The sequence below is a fragment of the Oncorhynchus mykiss genome, chromosome 21 (genome assembly GCF_013265735.2).
Source record: "Oncorhynchus mykiss isolate Arlee chromosome 21, USDA_OmykA_1.1, whole genome shotgun sequence".
NCBI classification, from domain to species: Eukaryota; Metazoa; Chordata; class Actinopteri; order Salmoniformes; family Salmonidae; genus Oncorhynchus; species Oncorhynchus mykiss.
This window is the reverse complement of record NC_048585.1, coordinates 29783765-29806269: the sequence shown is the minus strand read 5'-3', so window position 1 is coordinate 29806269 and position 22505 is coordinate 29783765. Positions and strand designations below refer to the sequence as shown.

The following is a 22505-nucleotide window of genomic DNA, read 5'->3' as shown; positions in this document are numbered from 1 at the left end:
ATGTATGAGCAGCAGACATCCAGCCAGCCAAGTCAGCCAGAAGATTCATCCCAAATGGCACCCTATTCTCTATATAGCGCACTACTTTTGACCATGGCACATAGGGCCCATAGGGCTCTGGTCAAAAGTAGTGCACTATGTAGGGAATAGGGTGCCATTTGGGAGACCCAAAGACAGTCAGACCGCAGCTCCTCCAATGACAATGCCCGGTACTGAGTTTGACATGATCCTTCTATCCAGTCCAAATCACATCACACTTCATCCCCCCCCACCCGCACACCGAGAGGAGGCCAGCCAGTTCACGCTTAATCATCTTCATGGTCGCCTTTAGCCTTTTGGGGGTCCTAAGCGAGATTTGTATTCATTTTGCTGTGGGTCACAGATAAAAATGAGCAGTTTTACAACTCATTTCCTGCAATTCTACACATTTTCCCATGACCTATGCCATGTTAATGATATCTAAGTGAGAGTGACTAACACAATTAATGGGGGCCAGCTGGATGTCAGGGCCCCTATGCATGTTCCCTTTGTGACCGGTCAGTATTCAGCCATGATTACTACAAATTTAGATAGCTGGCTAGACTAACTTACCAATCTAAAAATTGTTAGCTGACATGGTTAATTGAGTGATTGTCAGTGACTGACATAAGAGAAATACTGCTAATGCACAACCAAATTTTGAACTTGCACTTTGTGTATTCTACTCTTCTAACTGTCTAATTCTTTCTAACTTGCTTATGCCTGGAGCTGACCCAGATCATCCTCCATATCCCATGAAGCTGTCGTGGACATTACCACCAGGGACACCTGAAGTCAATATTAAATAATTCTTTATCATCAGCAAGCTGGAGAGGTTCCAACAAATGTATGCACCAAGTAGTACACGTCTGTCAGGAGCTCTGCCGGTGCAGTCCCGTTAGTTCTCTTATATACTGCTTACACAGACAAGTTATATTTGCATGATTTAGCTCATTCAATAATCATAATTAATTCGTCATTAACATTTGGTTCATGCATTTGACTGACCTATACCTCACGAGGCTTCCTCACTCCAAGCTGAGACTTTGAAACTGAGACACCCCTTTCGGTTCTCAAAACAATGTTCTGGGCGTACTGCCAAATTGCTTATACTGATAGTGAGGATTCTTCCCAGGCATGATCAATCAGTCACTTGCATGAACCCAGTCAAATTGGTTATTAGAAAAGTACAAACATAAAACTTTTCTTCACAATCCCTCCTGTTATCACTCTGTGATAATCATTGTTGAATTTTAAGGTAAGCATTAGATTATAGCTTCTATTAAAAGTAGGTTATTCTATTAAAGTAAGCAAAATCAACACATACAACCAGACACTTCATCCTTTCAAACCCTTCACTCTGGGTTGTACAATCTAAAATACACACAAGGGATCCACAGACTCCATAGCTCTTCAATGTTTCCATAGCTCTTCAATAAATAAAAAAAATATTACAAAAAACACAAGGGGTAACGTTAAAGTATTAGAACATGAAGGACAAACAATACAGCATCAAGACACTATCAAACATGTATCAGTCTTTCCGCAACAGAACCATCCTTATGTGTGAGGGTGCGTGTGCATGATAGTGATATAAAATACAGTATATGTCATAGCTTCCATTTTCCTGATCACAATCTTGTGAAACCCGAACCCTCACCTGGCGCACAGACAGACAGACAGACAGACAGACAGACAGACAGACAGACACACAACACACAACACACAACACACACACACAGACACCCGGTAGCCTAGTAGGTTGGAGCAGCAACAGTTATGTCAGAGTGAGAAGATCAGGCAGAAAAATAGGTGGTATTTCATTTACAGTGCAGGCGATGAGAGAGCTGAAACCAGAGACATTATTTACAAAGTATACAAAAAATAAACAGTTTGTGTCACGTCCTGACCTTAGTTATCTTTGTTTTCTTTATTATTTTGGTTAGGTCATGGTGTGACAAGGGTGGTTGGTTTAGTTTTTGTACTGTCTAGGTATTTTTGCTCTGTCTAGGGTTTTTGTATATCTATGGGGTTTTAGTATGTCTAGGTATATGTAGGTCTATGGTGGCCTGAATTGGTTCCCAATCAGACGCAGCTACTTATCGTTGTCTCTGATTGGGGATCCTATTTAGGTTGCCATTTTCCATTTTGGTTTTGTGAGTTATTGTCTATGGTTAGTTGCATGTTAGGACTCGTTATATATAGCTTCACGTTCGTTTGGTTGTTTTGTATAGTTTGTTCAGTGTTCTCTTTCATTAAAGAGGAATGTATTCATATCACGCTGAGTCTTGGTCTCCTCGTTATGACGAACGTGACAGAATAACGCACCAAACCTGGATCAAGCAGCTTGAAAAGAAGGAACAGCGCTTAATGGGGAAATGGACCTGGGAGGAGATATTAGATGGAGCAGGACCCTGGACACAGCCGGGGGAGTATCGCCGTCCTAAGGAGGAGATAGAGGCAGCGAAAGCGGAACGGCGATACTATGAGGAAAAATACAGGAGAATAGAGGAACAGTGACGATATGAAAGTACACGGCTAGCAAGGAAGCCCGAGAGGCAGCCCCAATAAAAAAATGTTTGGGGGAGGCACAGGAGGAGATTGCATGAGTCAGGTAAGAGACCTGAGCCAACTCCTCGTGCTTAGCGTGGGGAGCGTGTAACTGGTCAGGGACCGTGTTACGCAGAGATGCTCATGGTGTCTCCAGTGCGCTATTCTAGCCCGGTGCGCTCTATTCCAGCTCCTCGCATTTGCCAGGCATCCAGCCAGGACGTCTTGAGCCAGCTCTATGTTCTGGAACTCCAATGCGTCTTCACGGTCCAGTGTATCCTGTGCCTCCTCCCCGCACTCGCCCTGAGGTGCGTGTCCCCAGCCCAGTACCACCTGTTCCGGCACCACGCACCAGGCCTCCAGTGCGCCTCGGCAGTCCAGAGTGCCCGGCGACAGTACCCAGTCCAGAGCGTCCAGCGACGGTCCCCAGTCCGGGGTCTCCAGCGGCGGTCCCCAGTCCGGGGTCTCCAGCGGCGGTCCCCAGTCCGGGGTCTCCAGCGGCGGTCCCCAGTCCGGGGTCTCCAGCGGCGGTCCCCAGTCCGGGGTCTCCAGCGGCGGTCCCCAGTCCGGGGTCTCCAGCGGCGGTCCCCAGTCCGGGGTCTCCAGCGGCGGTCCCCTGTCCGGGGTCTCCAGCGGCGGTCCCCAGTCCGGGGTCTCCAGCGGCGGTCCCCAGTCCGGGGTCTCCAGCGGCGGTCCCCAGTCCGGGGTCTCCAGCGGCGGTCCCCAGTCCGGGGTCTCCAGCGGCGGTCCCCAGTCCGGGGTCTCCAGCGGCGGTCCTCAGTCCAGAACATCTGGCGATGATACACGCAGCGAGGGTCCCCAGCCTGGGGCCGACGGTGAGGATCCGCAGTCCGGAGCCTCCGACAATGATCCACGGGTCAGTGATACAAGAGCAGACTCAGTGTAAAGAAGGGGGGCGGCATCCAAAATCAGAGCCGCCACCGAGGTTAGATACCCACCCAGACCCTCCCATATAGGTTTAGGTTTGCGGCCGGGAGTCCGCACCTTTGGAGGGGGGGGGGGGGAGCGGTTTATCGTTGTCTCTGATTGGGAATCCTATTTAGGTTGCCATTTTCCATTTTGGTTTTGTGGGTTATTGTCTAAGGTTAGTGGCATGTCAGCACTCGTTATATATAGCTTCACGGTCGTTTTGTAAAGTTTGTTCAGTGTTCTCTTTCATTAAAGAGGAATGTATTCATATCACGCTGCGCCTTGGTCTCCTCGTTATGACGAAAGTGACAGTTTGCCAATAACAATATTACCTTGACTTGAGCACAAAGCCAAAAGCGCCTCCAACACAGTTCCAAACACCCATAAACTCACACATCTGAGTAGGCCTGCAACTGGCAGAGGTCTGTAACAACATACTACCTCACCAATAGCTCTTCCTGAATGAGGAGTAAGGAAAGGAAAGGAAAAAGGACCTGCCCTATCAACATCTAAACTTGCCAATTTGACTGGTATGGTGGTCACGGTACCTAGCCACTGGCACCCACACGTGTTGATGAAATGTTTGCTATCTTCACCGTGCTCAGTGCACTGCAGGTTGTGCTACTAGCATGTCAATATCACAAATGTATGAATATTCAATTTCTCTTTCGTGGTCTTTTAATTGAAGGTTTTCATATTTTATTTCTACTTTACTGTATATCTCTTTTAATTAGTTCACCTTGTTATCTAGTACCCTGTGTGCGGTGTGTTGGAATGGGAATTTGATTGGCCAGGTCTGGATGCCAGATGTATGTGTGAGGCTGTAGTCGGGGGTAAGGAATCACTGCAGGATTGAGGAGAGGTGGATGTTATCCAGGTTTGATTAAGTTGGCTGGAGCCAAGTCTCTCCCCCTGTCCCCCCCTTTATCTCTCTCCTCTATTCTACCCTCCCTGTTTCCACCCCTCTTCTTATTTCCTCCCACCTTATCTCCCCCATCCCTCTCCTTCCGGTTTTTCTCCTCCTCTCCCTCTATCCATCCAGCTCGGCTCTCCACACAGGCGAGAATAGTAATGTTGTTTAGAAGCAATTAAAAACCTCTGTTGGGATCCTGGGTCAGGATTGAAGGATACATTTTGACAGAATGAGGCGATTGTTTTTATCTTCTTTGATATGTCCTTTATTTGTTTGTGCCGAGGGGATTTGAGCCATTTACATAGAGCTTATAGCTAGCTACATCTCTCAGAATCACCTCGGCAACATGAATTAATGCAGGAACACACACAGCATTCACGCACTCTCTCTCTCTCTCTCTCTCGCTCTCTCTCACACACACACACACACACACACACTCTCCATAGGGCCTTATTAACCTAATTGGCAGATTTGGGTGCTACGGTGCAGATTGGCCTGCTGGGATGGGAACTTGACGAGTGTCATGTCGTGCTTATCATCAGGCAGGAGAACAACTGGTGATGTCATCATTCTCCGTGGATACAATCTGTTACTGTAGCTCCTCATCTTCACCTGTAACACAGTCGAAAAGGGGAGGTGACAAGTCGAAAAGGGGAGGTGACAAGATGGTGGAAATATGCGACACATAAACATGTCCTCTGTTTCAGTCATCTGTTTGAGTTGAGTCTTCATTTCCTGCTTAATAACCACCATCGACCCTGACCAGCCACTGTGTCGTTGCAGCAGCATACAGCCCATCAACTCTCTGTGTGTGTGTGTGTGTGTGTGTGTGTGTAACTGTGTGTGTAACTGTGTGTGTGTGTGTAACTGTGTGTGTGTGTGTGTGTGTGTGTGTGTGTAACTGTGTGTGTGTGTGTGTGTGTGTAACTGTCTCTCCATTCACCATTTATCCTGACGCATATCCGCCCTTCTCTGTCAGATTGTTTTACAGTAGGTCTTTCTGTGTTTGTGTGTGTGTCTGGGTTAATTAGCTACAGAGCGGTCCCATCTATCAGCCCAATGCTCTGTCCCTGCCCAAGACAGCTCCATTAGCACTGTACACACACACACACACAGAGCAGCCCCAGCAGGGTAGAGGTGTGCTGAACCTTCGGATACAATATCTGGGTGGATATTATAATATAGCTTGGTAAAGTGAGCAGATAACTGGTACTAGAATCCCCTCAACATCAGTTGAAGTATAACTTACAGGTCCCAATGGACAATGCTGGTATTTCCCAAGTGACATCATCTGTCACTGTGACATCGACCTCACAGTAAGTCACTGTCTGTCCCCATATCCTCTTCTTCCCTTGATATGACCTGTGTAAAGTCTGCCTTTCAGACATACATACAATGCTAACCTGTGGACTGTGTGATTACATGAATGTGTTTGTCAATATACATGTATGTGTGTACTTGTGTGTACTGTTTGTGTTTAATAGTATTAACATGCTGATCGGTGCTTTCCCAGCAGAGAGTGGGGTGTGTAATTGTGGTGACTTTATTTTCCCTGGCATCTGTTTGAACGCCGCTACTCAGCCTCTCCTCTCTCCGACCGGCAGGCTGATTATTTGATCAGCTCTGATTGAAACTGCATATTCATTCGAGCAAATGGAATTAGAGGTGGATTCACGGCCTAATCAACTTCTCCAGCGAAATCGCAACGAGTCCTTCGTTTCCTTCCTCCTCTCCCTCCCTCTCCTGTGAAAACGGCTGCTTTCTCAACCCTCGGCTCATAGATGACTTCTACCGCGCGGCAGAGAGTCACAAGCTTGTCACCACAGTAGGACTGATATTATGGAGTCGACAAGCGGTTATTTATCCTTGTTTCTCTGCATTAGTCCAGAACGCGTATATTTCAATAAAAAGTTGTGACTCGTTTGACTAGTGACCCGTGAGCAGAGCCACATACAGTATATACATAATTATGTAAATGACTCAGGTCAGAAGAATGGGTTGTATTCATAAAGGTAGCTTTGACTTTAACTGTACGCTGTGCACAGTAGACAGCACAGTATATAGTACAGTATTGAGTATAGTAGACAGTACAGTATACAACACAGTATACAACACAGTATAGAACACAGTAGACAGTACAGTATACAACACAGTATACAGCACAGTATACAACACAGTATAGAGTGCAGTATAGAGTACAGTAGACAGTACAGTATAGAGTATAGTAGACAGTATACAGTATACAGTATAGTAGACAGTACAGTATAGAGTATAGTAGACAGTACAGTATAGAGTATAGTAGACAGTACAGTGGACAGTACAGTATAGAGTATAGTAGACAGTACAGTATAGAGTATAGTATACAGTACAGTATAGAGTATAGTAGACAGTACAGTATACAGTACAGTATACAACACAGTATACAGTACAGTATAGAGTATAGTAGACAGTACAGTAGACAGTACAGTATACAACAGTATACAACACAGTATACAGTACAGTATAGAGTATAGTAGACAGTACAGTATACAACACAGTATACAGTACAGTATAGAGTATAGTAGACAATACAGTAGACAGTACAGTATACAGTACAGTATACAACACAGTATACAGTACAGTATAGAGTATAGTAGACAGTACAGTAGACAGTACAGTATACAACAGTACACAACACAGTATACAGTACAGTATAGAGTATAGTAGACAGTACAGGATACAATACAGTATAGAGTATAGTAGACAGCACAGTATACAGTATAGAGTATAGTAGACAGTACAGTATACAGTACAGTATAGAGTATAGTAGACAGTACAGTATACAGTACAGTATAGAGTATAGTAGACAGCACAGTATACAGTACAGTATAGAGTATAGTAGACAGTACAGTGGACAGTACAGTATAGAGTATAGTAGACAGTACAGTATAGAGTATAGTATACAGTACAGTATAGAGTATAGTAGACAGTACAGTATACAGTACAGTATAGAGTATAGTAGACAGTACAGTAGACAGTACAGTATACAACAGTATACAACACAGTATACAGTACAGTATCGAGTATAGTAGACAGTACAGTATACAGTACAGTATACAACAGTATACAACACAGTATACAGTACAGTATAGAGTATAGTAGACAGTACAGGATACAGTACAGTATAGAGTATAGTAGACAGCACAGTATACAGTACAGTATAGAGTATAGTAGACAGCCCAGTATACAGTACAGTATAGAGTATAGTAGACAGTACAGTATACAGTACAGTATAGAGTATAGTAGACAGCACAGTATAGAGTATAGTAGACAGTACAGTAGACAGTACAGTATACAGTACATTATACAGTACATTATAGAGTATAGTAGACAGCACAGTCGACAGTACAGTATACAGCACAGTATACAACACAGTATACAGCACAGTATACAACACAGTAGACAGCACAGTATACAGCACAGTAGACAGCACAGTATACAACACAGTATACAGCACAGTATACAGCACAGTATACAACCAAGTATACAGCACAGTAGACGGTATAGTATACAGCACAGTATACAGTACAGTAGACAGTATAGTATACATCACATTAAACATCAACGTAGACAGTACAGTATACAGCACAGTATACAGTACAGTGTACAACCAAGTATACAGCACAGTAGACAGTACAGTAGACAGTATAGTATACATCACAGTATACATCACCGTAGACAGTACAGTATACAGCACAGTATACAGTACAGTAGACAGTATAGTATACATCACATTAAACATCAACGTAGACAGTACAGTATACAGCACAGTATACAGTACAGTGTACAACCAAGTATACAACACAGTAGACAGCACAGTAGACAGTAGAGGTAGACAGTATGATTTTTCAACGCCGATACCGATACCGATTATTAGAGGACCAAAAAAGCCGATACTGATCAAGCGGACGATTTTTAAAAATTTATTTTTAATAGTGACAATTACAACAATACTGAATGAACACTTATTTTAACAGTAGACAGTACAGTAGACGGTATAGTATACATCAGTATACAGCACAATAGACAGCACAGTATACAGTACAGTATACAGTACAGTATACAGTACGGTATACCGCACAGTATACTGTATTGTATTTATTTAATGTGTGTGGTATACTGCTTATTTATCAACTCATTACTTCTCTATGTTACTCATCCCACTCAGTCTTTAATTTCCTCATTCTCTCCGTCTTTTTCTTTAACAGAGATCAAAAGAGGCATGCTTTCCGAGGTCATTAGGTCACTTTCTCATCGCCATGCCGATACGAACGAACGTGATTTCATATTCATGATCTCACATCTTTCTTCCTTTGATGTGGGAAAATAAGATCCACTGTTTCATCCTTCATTTGTTTACCTTCATCCAACATACATATTTAATATCTACTTGGCTAAACTTTACGAACGTCTGTATTGCCTTGTGTTTGTAATAGTCCTTTGTTTTGGAAACTATAAACTCTTCAAAAGTTCACTTACCATTCGTCAAAACAAATACATCTTCCAAGAGCGCTGACAACATTGAAAATGTAGCTAGTGTAATCGTCTTTCATGGCTGGAAGATTGGTGAAAGTGTGTGAAAGTGAGAGCCTCCTCGCCTGGGAATCAAAGAAGTCTCCAATTACTTGTTGGTTGTTAGATGTGCTGTTTTTGAGCTGACAAGCGTTGATAGCACTGAGACTCAGAGACACTGAGCAGTGGGTTCCATCAGTATTCTCTACAAGGAGCTGGCCTTCTGGTATCCCTCCACACCTTCCATTCCCCATCTACTGATTCAGCTGTGTTCAGCTATCATGACAGTTTGTGTTTACATAGTTTGTGTGTGTGTGTGTGTGTGTGTGTGTGTGCGTGTGTGCGTGCGTGCGTGCGTGCTTGCACAGGGAGAGAGAATGTGACCTGCCTCTGGGTCTTGATTATGATTGGCAGCTCTTCCCTCTCTCTGAGAATGCCATTGAAGCAGCCTTAGACTATGTGTGTGTGCACACGTCCGTGTGTGTGTTTATGTGTGTGTATAGAGTGCATTCAGAAAGTATTCAGACCCGTTGACTTTATCCACATTTTCTTACGTTAAAGCCTTATTCTAAGATGGATTCAATTGTTTTTACCCCTCATCAAACTACACACAACAGCAGTAATGACAAAGCAAAATCTGTTTTTTTGAAATTTTTGCAATTTATAAAACAAAAAATAAAAACTGAATTATTAATTTACATAAGTACTCAGAACCTTTACTCAGTACTTTGTTGAAGCACCTTTGGCAGCGATTACAGTCTTTTTGGGTATGACACTACAAGCTTGGCACAACTGTATTTTGGGAATTTCTCCCATTTTCTCTGCAGATCCTCTGAAATTCTGTCAGGTTGGATGGGGAGTGTTGCTGCACAGCTATTTTCAGGTCTCTTCAGAGATGTTTGATTGGGTTCAAGTTCAGAGACTTGCCCCGAAGCCACTCCTGCATTGTCTTGGTTGTGTGCTTAGGGTCGTTGTCCTGTTGGAAGGTGAACAGTCTGAGGTCCTGAGTGCTTTGGAGCAGATTTTCACCAAGGATCTGTTTGTACTTTTCTCTACTCCTCTTTCCCTCAATCCTGAATTGTCTCGCAGTTCCTGCCGCTGAAGAACATCCCTACAGCATGACACAGCCACCACCATACTTCACCGTAGGGATGGTGCCAGGTTTCCTCCGGATGTGATGCTTGGCATTCAGGCCAAAGAGTTCAATGTTGGTTTCATCAAACCAGAGAATCTTGTTTCTCATGGTCTGAGAGTCGTTTATGTGCCTTTTGGGCAAACTCCATGCGAGCTGTCATGTGCCTTTTACTGAGGAGTGGCTTCCCTCTGGCCACTCTACCATAAAAGCTGGGTTGGTGGAGTTCTGCAGAGATGGTTGTCCTTCTGGAAAGTTCTCCCATCTCCACAGAGGAACTCTGGAGCTCTGTCAGAGTGACCATAAGGTTCTTGATCACCTCCCTGACCAGCTCTAGGAAGAGTCTTGGTGGTTCCAAACTTCCACTGTGTTCCCCTGTCAATGCTGCAGAAATGTTTTGGTACCCCTCCCCAGATCTGTGCCTTGACACAATCCTGTCTTGGAGCTCTTCAGACAATTCCTTTGACCTCGCGGCTTGGGTTTTGCTCTGACATGCACTGTCAACTGTGGGACCTTATAGAGACAGTTGTGTGCCTTTCCAAATCATATCCAATCGATTTAATATACCACAGGTGGATTACAATCATGTTGTAGAAACATCTCAAGGAAAATCAATGGAAACAGGATGCATGTGAATTCTTACATAAATAAGGTATTTAAAAAAAAACGCTTTATACATTTGCAATCATTTCTAAAAACCTGTTTTTGCTTTGCCAATATGGGGTATTGTGTGTGGATGAATGAGGATAGGCTGTAGCGTAACAAAATGTGGAAAAAGGCAAGGGGTCTGAATAATTTCTGAATGCGCCGTATGTGGTGTATGAGTGTGTATGGGAGTGCGAACATACAAGTGTGAGTGTGTGTACATGTCTGTGTGTGTCAATGTGTGAGAGAGAGAGTGTGTGTATAATTCAGCACTAGGGCAGTAGCTCCCTCCGGAGAAATCAACCTGTCAGTCGGCCATCTCTCACCCAGAGTCCATTACTTGGCCCTTGGATGTACACAGAGAGCTAATATTAATAATATGCATGTCAATCTCTCCCGGCTCAAAGTGGAGGAGAGATTGACTTCTTCACTGCTCGTCTTTATGAGAGGTATTGACATGTTGAATGCACCGAGCTGTCTGTTTGAACTACTGGCGCACAGATCGGACACTCATGCATACCCCACAAGACATGTCACAACAGGTCTCTTCACAGTTCCCAAGTCCAGAACAGACTAGGGAAGGCGCAGGGTACTAAATAGAGCCATGACTACATGGAACTCTATTCCACATCAAGTAACTCATGCAAGCAGTAAAATAAAATAAAAACACCTTGTGGAACAGCAGGGACTGTGAAGCAGCATAAACATAGGCACATGCAAACACACACGATAGCATACGCACTATACACACATGTACACATGGATTTTGTACTATATATCTGTGGTAGTGGTGGAGTAGGGGCCTGAGGGCACACAGTCTGAATGTATTGTAACGTTTTTAAAGTTGTATTAACTGCCTTCATTTTGCTGGATCCCAGGAAGAGTAGCTGCTGCCGAGGCTAATGGGGATCCATAATAAATACAAATACCTCCCTATCCAAGCCTCTCTATTTCTACTTCCCTATCCAAGCCTCTCTCTCTACCTCCCTATCCAAGCCTCTCTATTTCTACCTCCCTATCCAAGCCTCTCTCTCTACCTCCCTATCCAAGCCTCTCTCTCTCTACCTCCCTATCCAAGCCTCTCTCTCTACCTCCCTATCCAAGCCTCTCTATTTCTACTTCCCTATCCAAGCCCCTCTCTCTACCTCCCTATCCAAGCCTCTCTCTCTACCTCCCTATCCAAGCCTCTCTATTTCTACTTCCCTATCCAAGCCCCTCTCTCTACCTCCCTATCCAAGCCCCTCTCTCTACCTCCCTATCCAAGCCTCTCTATTTCTACCTCCCTATCCAAGCCTCTCTATTTCTACCTCCCTATCCAAGCCCCTCTCTCTACCTCCCTATCCAAGCCTCTCTATTTCTACTTCCCTATCCAAGCCCCTCTCTCTACCTCCCTATCCAAGCCCCTCTCTCTACCTCCCTATCCAAGCCTCTCTATTTCTACCTCCCTATCCAAGCCTCTCTATTTCTACTTCCCTATCCAAGCCCCTCTCTCTACCTCCCTATCCAAGCCTCTCTATTTCTACCTCCCTATCCAAGCCTCTCTCTTTCTACCTCCCTATCCAAGCCTCTCTATTTCTACCTCCCTATCCAAGCCTCTCTCTTTCTACCTCCCTATCCAAGCCTCTCTATTTCTACCTCCCTATCCAAGCCTCTCTCTTTCTACCTCCCTATCCAAGCCTCTCTCTTTCTACCTCCCTATCCAAGCCTCTCTCTTTCTACCTCCCTATCCAAACCTCTCTATTTCTACCTCCCTATCCAAGCCTCTCTCTCTCTACCTCCCTTTCCAAGCCTCTCTCTTTTTACCTCCCTATCCAAGCCTCTCTCTTTCTACCTCCCTATCCAAGCCTCTCTATTTCTACCTCCCTATCCAAGCCTCTCTCTTTCTACCTCCCTATCCAAGCCTCTCTCTTTCTACCTCCCTATCCAAGCCTCTCTCTTTCTACCTCCCTATCCAAACCTCTCTATTTCTACCTCCCTATCCAAGCCTCTCGCTCTCTACCTCCCTTTCCAAGCCTCTCTCTTTTTACCTCCCTATCCAAGCCTTTCTCTTTATACCTCCAAATCCAATCCTTTCTCTACCGCTCTATCCAAGCCTCTCTCAGCCTCCCTGCCTACCTTCATACCCCAGCCTGTCTCCTGTCTGGGGCTCTCCTGCCTAGCTTCTCTGCCTCTCTCTCTCAGGCACCTTGGCTGGGGTCTGTGCTGTTCTGGGGCTCTTTCAGCTGGGCTGTCTGGTCCCTGACAAACCACTTGGATGGAATATGACCTCTGGCTAGTGTAATCTATCTCCATTTCTTCAGTGCCATGCTATCAGTAATTACCCTCTCATTCTGTCCCCCTATCCTCTGAAGAGTGACGCCATTTCTACTCTCATCTATCTCAACGCATCCCTTCATCTCTCTCTCTCGGCTTACTCTGTCTTTCCTCAGAATCCCCTCAGATCATGTATGCGTGTCCTTGGCTCCCAATCTAAGTTATAACATGTTAAACACCTTCACCTCTCCTTCTCCATCCTAACTCACCCCCTTTCCTCTTTTTTTCCTCTCTCCCTCTCTCCTCAGATCCCTCAGATCAGCTATGCGTCCACGGCCCCGGAGCTCAGTGACAACACGAGGTATGACTTCTTCTCCCGCGTCGTTCCTCCGGACTCCTACCAGGCCCAGGCAATGATGGACATCGTCACGGCGATGGGATGGAACTACGTGTCCACGCTCGCCTCCGAGGGGAACTACGGCGAGAGCGGTGTCGAGGCCTTCGTGCAGATCTCCCGGGAAACAGGTATGTGGAATGACGAAAACATGCTCAAGACACTCTCATACAGACAGTACTGAATGGAGGTGCTGAATCTTGATCACAGTGAACACAGTTCACAGTCTACAATTCTTGAGCATTTGGACATCTCTCTTCAGTGATGGGTCTCTGTGGATCTCTGAACAACAGTAGCTGCCCTAGTAAATGGCAGTCTCAAACATATCTTTTTAAAAACATCAGTGGAATTAACTGTCAGATAGTATCTGTCAGCTACAGATTGACAGTTAGTCAGCATAAAAAAAACACTGATTTCATCAGATAAAGTCTCTAGTGGTTTTAACTTGTCTCTGTGTGTTTGTTGAGAGTGCTCGGGTTTGCCAGCAATCACTGATGTCTCTTTTTCTTAGTGTGAGAAGGGAAACATCAAATGACACCTCATCTCCCATATACTGAAATGCATAATGTTTGCTTGGGGAATATGGCATCAATCAATTCAGACACGTGAATTTCCCCCCAAACTCACAGATATACATCAGTGAGCATTGGAGCCCCTGCTGTGCTTACTGCTGTAAGCAATGCTGCTAGTTTCTACTGTGTGACTTGACTGTGGGTTTCTATACTGTGGGTTTAGTTGTTGTGCTGCTCTCTTCCCTGCTATGCTGTGCTAAGGGCTGTGTGCTGTGACAGTGAACAGTCAGCTGTTCAGATGTTTAGCCTTGCTAGGGCTGTGCAGATGTTGACATGGCTGGAGGGGTGAGGGGGAGGAGGGAGAGGGAAGAGGAGGGGAAAGGGAGAGGATGAAGAGGAAAGAAGCAGGCCCGAACATCAGCAGTGGAGCTGTCTGTATGTCTGTCCATTTGATACGATGCTGAGCAACACATTTAAAAGCTAAACGAGAATACCCTGCAGATCCACACACTCAAACTAACATATTTCATTCAGTAGGCTTTGGGTAGGGGGCAAATTACAGTCCTAAGTGGTTAGAATGAAGTAAATGTCCATTCCTTGTTTCCTGCTCCCGAGCGGACAGCTTTAATTCCACTACACTGTGTATTGTATTCTAGTTGTGGAGTAATACTAACACCTGTCATGGAAATTTGTACTGAGAGAGACTATGTCATTTCTTCAAACACATATCTTTATTTAATATCGATGAATTTTTGCTATAATGAAGCTGTCGTCCCCACACTCTAAAATGTGTTGTTGAGGCTTAACCTTAACAGACAATGTTCGTTCTTATATAGCTGACACTAAGAATGCTTAGTCATGGCTTGTTCCACCCCTCCCATGCAGATTGGGTACATATTGTGGTTATTTGCACCCGGTGTTGTTTTAACCCCCACTTGGCTTAGTCTCCCAGATGCAAGAATGATTTTGAGACAATAAGGGATTGTTCTACTCCTAAACTATCTCTAGTAAAACCCATTATTGACCATACACCCAGATTAGCTGCAGGGAGCTAGAGTGGAGACCATAAAAACACAGCATTAGTAGAAATGTCTTACTATTTGTTAAGTATTCATTGTTAACTGATTTTTAAAATATTAATAGTTAAGTTAGTTTCTCACACACCATGATCCTCCCACTACCCTGTCTGTGGCGGTCTCTGGACACACGCACGCACACACACACACACACACACGAGGGTGGTCCGGAAGATGTACCATATGTTTGAGCGTACACGTGTTCGTCTATGTGCCTACATGTATGTGTGTGAGGAGTCTGAGAGGAGAGAGAAGTCGACTGACTGTCCCTCTGAAGTGGTTTTAATGAAGAGAAGCTGGGAGGAGGAGAAGAGAGAAGGATGAGGCGAGGGGGAAAGGGGAAGAAAGGAACAACAGAATGAGGCCACAGCAGGCTACATGGATGTAATCACAAAGTAATGACAGGTTCTCTCTCTCTCTCTCTCTCTCTCTCTCTCTCTCTCTCTCTCTCATTGCCAGTGATTGAATTAAGGAGTGATTGTTAGGTGATTGAATTATTATTTAATATTATTATTATTACTATGATGACTGCCACCACCGCTTACGCTCCTCCCTGCGTGCTGCTACTGAGCAGCTGTGGTAATTGCTGTTTAATTGAGGAGTTATGATTCCAGAGACGTTGTGTTTGTGTTCGTGAAGCACGTCTCAGCTCCCTTTAGGCATATTAAGGATGTTTTCACCATAACGTGTAAGATGCACCTAACCATTAATGATGGGATGATGGGAGATGTCTGTAGAGAGAGGCAATGGTGTGTCCATTTTAACTAGCTGACTCTCTCCTCTTGCGTGAGGCAGGGGAAAGCGAGGGAGTGAAAGCAGGAGAGACCGAGAGGGAACGAAAGACCTTGAGCATTCAGGTTGACTATAGGTTGTGACAGTGTAGTACACTATTTTCCTATTTCTGCGTGTGAAGAAGAAGAGAGAAAGGAGTGAGAGGGAGAGAGAGAGAGAGAGAGCATGAGAGAGAAGGCGTGGGAGATAGGGAAGAGACTGGGGGGGTTTGAGAGACCGAGAGGAAGAGGGATAGAGTGAAAGAGAGGGAGAGACAGAGAGATGCGACATGGAGAGAGAGAGAGATGTTGAGGTAGAGTGATCCAGATGGAAGGTAGAGAGATCCAGATGGGAGGTATTCTCTCTCTCCCGTCCAGACATCCAGATGACAGGCTCTCCTCCAGCTGTAGGATAAGAGTTGGATTACAACATAGAGATGGAGGATTCACACACACACACAGAGAGAGGGAGACAGAAGATTTAACAGACAGCCAATTAGCCTAGTAACTAATGTCACACGATAGTCAGATGAGAAAGTCAATAGACATGCAACAATGAGCACCATGTTTCAGCGTCAGCTTGGTAGGAAGTAACAATCCTTGTTTCCTCTGTGTGTGTGTGTGTGTGTGTGTGTGTATGTGTGTGTGTGTGTGTGTGTGTGTGTGTGTGTGTGTGTGTGTGTGTGTCTCCTCTCAGCTCCCCTGCCTCCCTTCTGGTAACAACCTCTCATAAATACCTATCCAATTGACCTTTGTTTCATTTGTTCATTAACCTTTGATTATCTGGAATTAATTCCATTCACATTTAGCAAACAAACCAGGGCTCCCAGACGAGATGCGTCCAAAAAAAGATAATAACAGCAAATGATTAGCAAACAAGGGATGAACATAGGTTCACTGAGCCCGAACCGTTCCCTGAACAGTTCCACATGACTGGACCTCATTGTGGTGGGGAGACTGGGACAGCTGTAGACTGACAGTTATAATGACCAGCATCAGTGTGTGTGTGTGTGTGTGTGTGTGTGTGTGTGTGTGTGTGTGTGTGTGTGTGTGTGTGCGCGCGCGCCTGTCGGTGTGCGTGTGTGTGTGTGTGTGTGTGTGTGTGTTGACAAACGTCTCTCCCATTGCCTCTCCGTGTTGAGTAGCAGTAGCAGTGGATGCCTCAAGGCTAGACGAGGCCAGTACATGACAGTGCTGACTATAGACTGACATTCTAGAAGGACCCTCCGATGTTGGTGGATGTCAGACTTTAGAGCAGACTTAATTTAACCCTGTTGTCTCTTAGCCTCTCCCTCTTGTGTAGTAGTGGACACCTCGAGGCAAGATCAGGCCAGTTCATGACACTGCATTCATCCATGTGTAATGTCAGGGGAGGGGTACTGCATGGCTTATAATACGTTTGGAGGACGTTGACATTAGGACAGACATAACCCTATTCCTCTTGTGCAATAGTGGGTGCCTAGTGGCTAGAGGAGGGATATGCCTAGTGATATGATCATCCAGGCCGTAAGGCTTTGCCTAAATGAATCACCAGAAGGAGATCCACAGAAGATCCCATGCCCTCGTGGAATAGCCTAAAGCGACAACCTCTCATCGCCCCTCCTGCACCCCCTTTTCTCTTCCTCCTCCACTCTCCAATAGTTAGTATCAGAGCATGCTTGTTACACAGACAGACCGACAGGCAGATTCAGAGACGTGCCTGGAGAAGGCCAGGGCCTCCAAACCTCCAGACTGCTCCAGTGACATCCAGACAGATCCAGGCAGAGGCCCTGACTATGGCCTGTCATGACAGGCCTCAGGCGGGCATTCGACAGGCCTGACCAGGGGCTGACACGGAGTGGAGGGAACTGACCATGAGTCACCATGGCTGGTGAATGAAAGGACACAGTGACAACACCCTCCAGCCACCTTTCTCTCTAATGATCATTAAGGAAATCTTCATCTTCTGCCTCCAGACCCCTGGTCAGATCTGGCAGAGAGAGGCAGTAGCTGACTGGGCCAGCAATAATGAACACGGCTCTGAATCAGTTACCTTCTCCTGGAGCAACACCAGCTTATCCCAGCCTCTGTCCCCCAGGCGACAACAACCCAGCTCAGTACCTGCCACTAGGGCAACAGCCTAACGCAGCCCAGCACAACCTTCTGCCAGCCTGTAGAGCTTTGACCCTAAACCAACCATTATAACCAGTAGAGGGACTCTCTGACCTTACATCACCCCAGCCTGCTGTCCCTGCTGGGGTGAAGAAGAGAGGATAAACCCTGGGAACTGGAGACCAGAGAGCCTGTGTGCCTGCCGGGGCTCTTAGCCAGTGTGTGTGTGCGTGTGTGTGTGTGTGTGTGTAAGCCTCGAGGGATTAGGGAAACCACATCTCCATAATGTAACGGACTGTGAGCTTTAGTCACCAGCCCTGAACAGAGAACAGATACCAGCACCAGCACACAAGGACTGTTCTATAGCAGCTCAACTGGCATGGGAGAGGAATTCAAAGCACCACAGATGGACGAACGAAGACAAAACATCTCTTTGAGAATCATTCATTAAATGGTTATCTCAACGAGCTATTTAATTAGCTTTGTAGGATTTAATGATTTAATCACCAGACTTTAATTTCCATCGCTGTCTGAAATCCTCGCTGTCCCTCAACTACGGTGGAGGTCTGACTCATTTTACAGACCATAATATTGTATGAGTCAGCCTAAAGCCGTGTGTGTGTGTGTGTGTGTGTGTGTGTGTGTGTGTGTGTGTGTGTAGAAACCTTGTTTTCAGGCACCCTGTCCCCACAGATCAGTTGTGGATTAAAACACAGGTGTCTGCCTTTATCTGACTGTTCATCATGCCACACCACAGCACTGTATGAGACACCGCATAAGACGCTGTGTTGATTGATGATGGAGGGAGTAGAGAGCTTATATGGAGGAGGAGGAGGAGGAGGAGGAGGAGGAGGAGGAGGAGGAGGAGGAGGAGGAGAAAGAGAAAGAAGAGGATGACATTGACAACGTAGTGGAGGCCTATCCTTCACTGTCAGCCATTGTCCCCCGGGTGGCTTTATTCTCCCAGATCCTTGTCCTTGATTATGGGCTTCTGAGGATCAAGGGTAGGGGCTGATGTAATTCATCATTGTCTCAGAAAAGCACACAGAGAGAGAGAGGAGAGGTCATGAGCAGATGAGCTCCTGCATTTTTCAGCATGTTCTTAAAAAAAGATTTAGAGTTAGATAAACTTGGATTTTTTTGTCAGGGACCTAAACAGGATGCTACCCTCTACAACATAACCTTGACTCCAAATCAAAACTTAAAACCTTTCGTCTGATTTTGGACGGAAATACGGAATCACGTGGAAGGTTTACAACTACTAAAGATTATTATTCCAAAGATATACAGCAAATGCTCTGGAAAACAAAAGAAACCTGAAAACACCATTCAAACTGGAACGGAGTGAGTAATGTTTAGTCTGAAGCTATATTTTATTTCCAAAAGCCAAGAAGAAAAATACATGACATTACTTTATTAGGACTGAATGCTAAATTAAGGCTGCCAGGCTTGATACAACCTCAATTAGCACTGACGTGTCAAGTCAGAGATGTCAAAGCCCTTTAGCACAACAATGGCATGAGAGTCGCACAGTCTACTCCAACCAAATGGAGAGGCATTAGAAGCTGCCTCCTGCTGTTCAGAGTTAAATAAAATACAGTACCCTGTGTATGTAAAGAATGATAAGACACAAAAAGAGCACAAAATGAAGCTCCTTATGGAAAATCAAGAGACATTTTTTGCGGACTATTATAAGAATGGGAACATCAGCAACCTCATCTTCCACACAGACCATCTCCTGGCATGACACAGTGCTATATTAGCACACTACCCCTCTGTTAAGGGGGGTGGGGGTTGTTACCAAGGGGTGGAAACTCAGGATACTATACAACGAGGACTCTGAGTCAGCTAATATAAATCTCTATAAGTCTGGAACAGTATTCGTACAGGGCAACCCCAAACAGTTTCAGCTGGACTTTCACCTAATCAAAGAATTAGCTCAGCAGGAGAAGCTCTCCCTTGAGAAAGATACCCCCAAACCCAAGCGGGTCAGACCAGACCTCTTCATTATACAACCCCACAGACGAGCAACCCCAAGCAAAAAGTAAGTCAACCTACCAGCACAGAGTGCTACTCCCTCATTGAAATGAAGGATACATTCACCCAGCTGGAGGTAAGGCAGGTGGAGCTGGAACAGCAGGTGTTTACACTCCAGTCAGCACAGACCCAGACAACAGTCCAGCACAACAACACCACCTTAAAAAGACCCGGAGAGCTGGAGGTGGAGAGAGACATATCTGCACTCTGGACTGTGGTGAGACAACTTCAACAGGAAGCAGGAGCAGGAGAAGAACAGAGCACTAGAGGAGAGGATCAGACTGCTGGAGGAGAGGGTGAGGGGGATGGCATGTGACAGAGAACAACCCACTAGAGAGGTGGCCACCCCCGCAGAGGAGTGAGTAGAGCAGCCCACCTCAGCTCCCGACAAAAGTCTCGACACCACAGCAGAACAGTCCACTTCAGACCCTGACCACGTCGACATCACAACTGGACAGACCTGGAAAAACCCCAAGCCCAGGGGATCTCACCCCCTCTGAGCACCCCCCCGTGTCAGCCACCCTGATACCCCTCCTGACAACCCCCCCACACCCACCGAGGACATGGTGTCCAAACACCCAGCGCACCCTAGACATTCTGCCTGAGGACCAACTAGGTTCAGCTAGCCACATAATAATACACACAGGCCCAAACGACCTGAGAGCACAGCAGGAAAGGGTGGCCACAGCACTCAAGAGAGTGTTTGAAAAAGCTTCTTCTACTTTCCCCAATGCACAAGTGGTTATATCCACCCTGCTACCACAAAGACTTCCACCTTGCTACCATACAGCGGGTAAACAGAAGTATTTCCCGTGACTGTGCCTCAAAACCAAATGTTTACCTGGCCCACCACTCCACCCTGGACTTGAACAGCCTTTATGACCAGGTCCACCTATACAAGGCAGCAGATCCCACCTTCGCCCGGACCCTAAAGGACATCGCTCTCAAACGCAGCCCCAACACTTCACACAAGAGCAACAGATCAATAGACACCCGCCCAGACCAGCGAGACACTCTCCCAGACCTGCGGGACCCACCCCCCCAAACTTACACATAGAGGACCCACACCGAGAGGACCTACATCCAGCCTACAACAACACCAGCCACACCTCCACCCCAACCAATCAACATCCCCCCAAGTCAACCATGCCACACCCCATTTAGGCCCCCTCAGATCATACCTATGCCCCTCCCGTCCACCCCATGCACTACCCCCGCAAAGAGGGCCTCAACCTGGAAGTCAAACATATGCCCAGGCCTTGAGCAGGCAAACAGACCCAACCCCCACTCTCACACTAGCCCAAGCCAATGGCATGTACCAGATGCTCAGCAGGCTCTGCTCACACTTACTGGTCTGAGACCAAACCACACGACCAATAACATTGGACACTTTATGGAACACTATCTCATCCTGGAATATCCAAGGCTTGAGGTCATCTTCCTTTGGCCTAAAGAGCAGGAACCTGGACTTCATGAAAGAAATACAGACATTGTCATCCTACAAGAAACATGGTATAGCATGGACCCCCTGGTTGCCCTCTAGGTTACAGAGAGCTGGTAGTCCCATCCACCAAACTACCAGGTGTGAAACAGGGAAGAGACTCATGGGGTATGCTAATTTGGTATAGAGCAGACCTAACTCACTCCATTAAATTAGTCAAAACAGGAACATTTTAAATTTGTCTAGAAATTCAAAAGGAAATGATCTTAACAGAGAAAAATGTCCTCCTGTGTGCTACCTATATACCCCCAATATAATATAATACCCAATATAATACTTAATCATGAGGCATCAAATCCGAAGGAACTGAGTAATAAACTCAGCAAAAAAATAAATGTCCCTTTTTCAGGACCCTGTCTTCCAAAGATAATTCATAAAAATCTAAATAACTTCACAGATCTTCATTGAAAAGGGTTTTAACATGCTTGTTCAATGAACAATTAATGAACATGCACCTGTGGAACTGTCGTTAAGACACTGAGAGCTTACAGACGGTAGGCAATTAAGGTCACAGTTATGAAAACTTAGGACACAAAAGAGGCCTTTCTACTGATTCTGAAAAACAACAAAAGAAAGATGCCCAGGGTCCCTGCTCATCTGCGTGTACGTGCCTTAGACATACTGCAAGGAGGCATGACGACTGCAGATGTGGCTAGGGCAATAAATTGCAATGTCCATACTGTGAGACGCCTACGACAGTGCTACAGGGAGACAGGACAGTGGTAGACCACGTGTAATAACACCTGCACAGGATCGGTACATCCGAACCTCACACCTGCGGGACAGGTACAGGATGGCAACAACAACTGCCCTAGTTACACCAGGAACGCACAATCCCTCCATCAGTGCTCAGACTGTCCGCAAAAAGGCTGGACTGAGGGCTTGTAGGCCTGTTGTAAGGCAGGTCCTCACCAGACAGGTAAGGCAGGTCCTCACCGGTAACAATGTTGCCTATGGGCAAAAACCCACCGTTGCTGGACCAGACAGGACAAGTACTCGTCACTGACGAGTCGCGGTTTTGTCTCACCAGGGGTGATGGTCGGATTTGTGTTTATCGTCGGTGTGGGCGGTGTGTCACAGCATCATTGGACTGAGCTTGTTGTCATTGCAGGCAATCTCAACGCTGTGCGTT

General features: G+C 45.8%; 1 protein-coding gene across 2 annotated transcripts in view; it reads left to right on the top strand.

The window, feature by feature from the left end:
* Window positions 1–22505, top strand: part of LOC110500204 (metabotropic glutamate receptor 8) — a 224196-nt gene that overhangs the window by 72040 nt on the left and 129651 nt on the right. For both annotated transcript variants that reach the window (XM_021577412.2, XM_021577413.2), the window contains exon 3: window positions 13301–13517. In XM_021577412.2, coding sequence (XP_021433087.1) covers window positions 13301–13517 — 217 coding nt within the window. The remainder of the gene's footprint in view (window positions 1–13300; window positions 13518–22505) is intronic.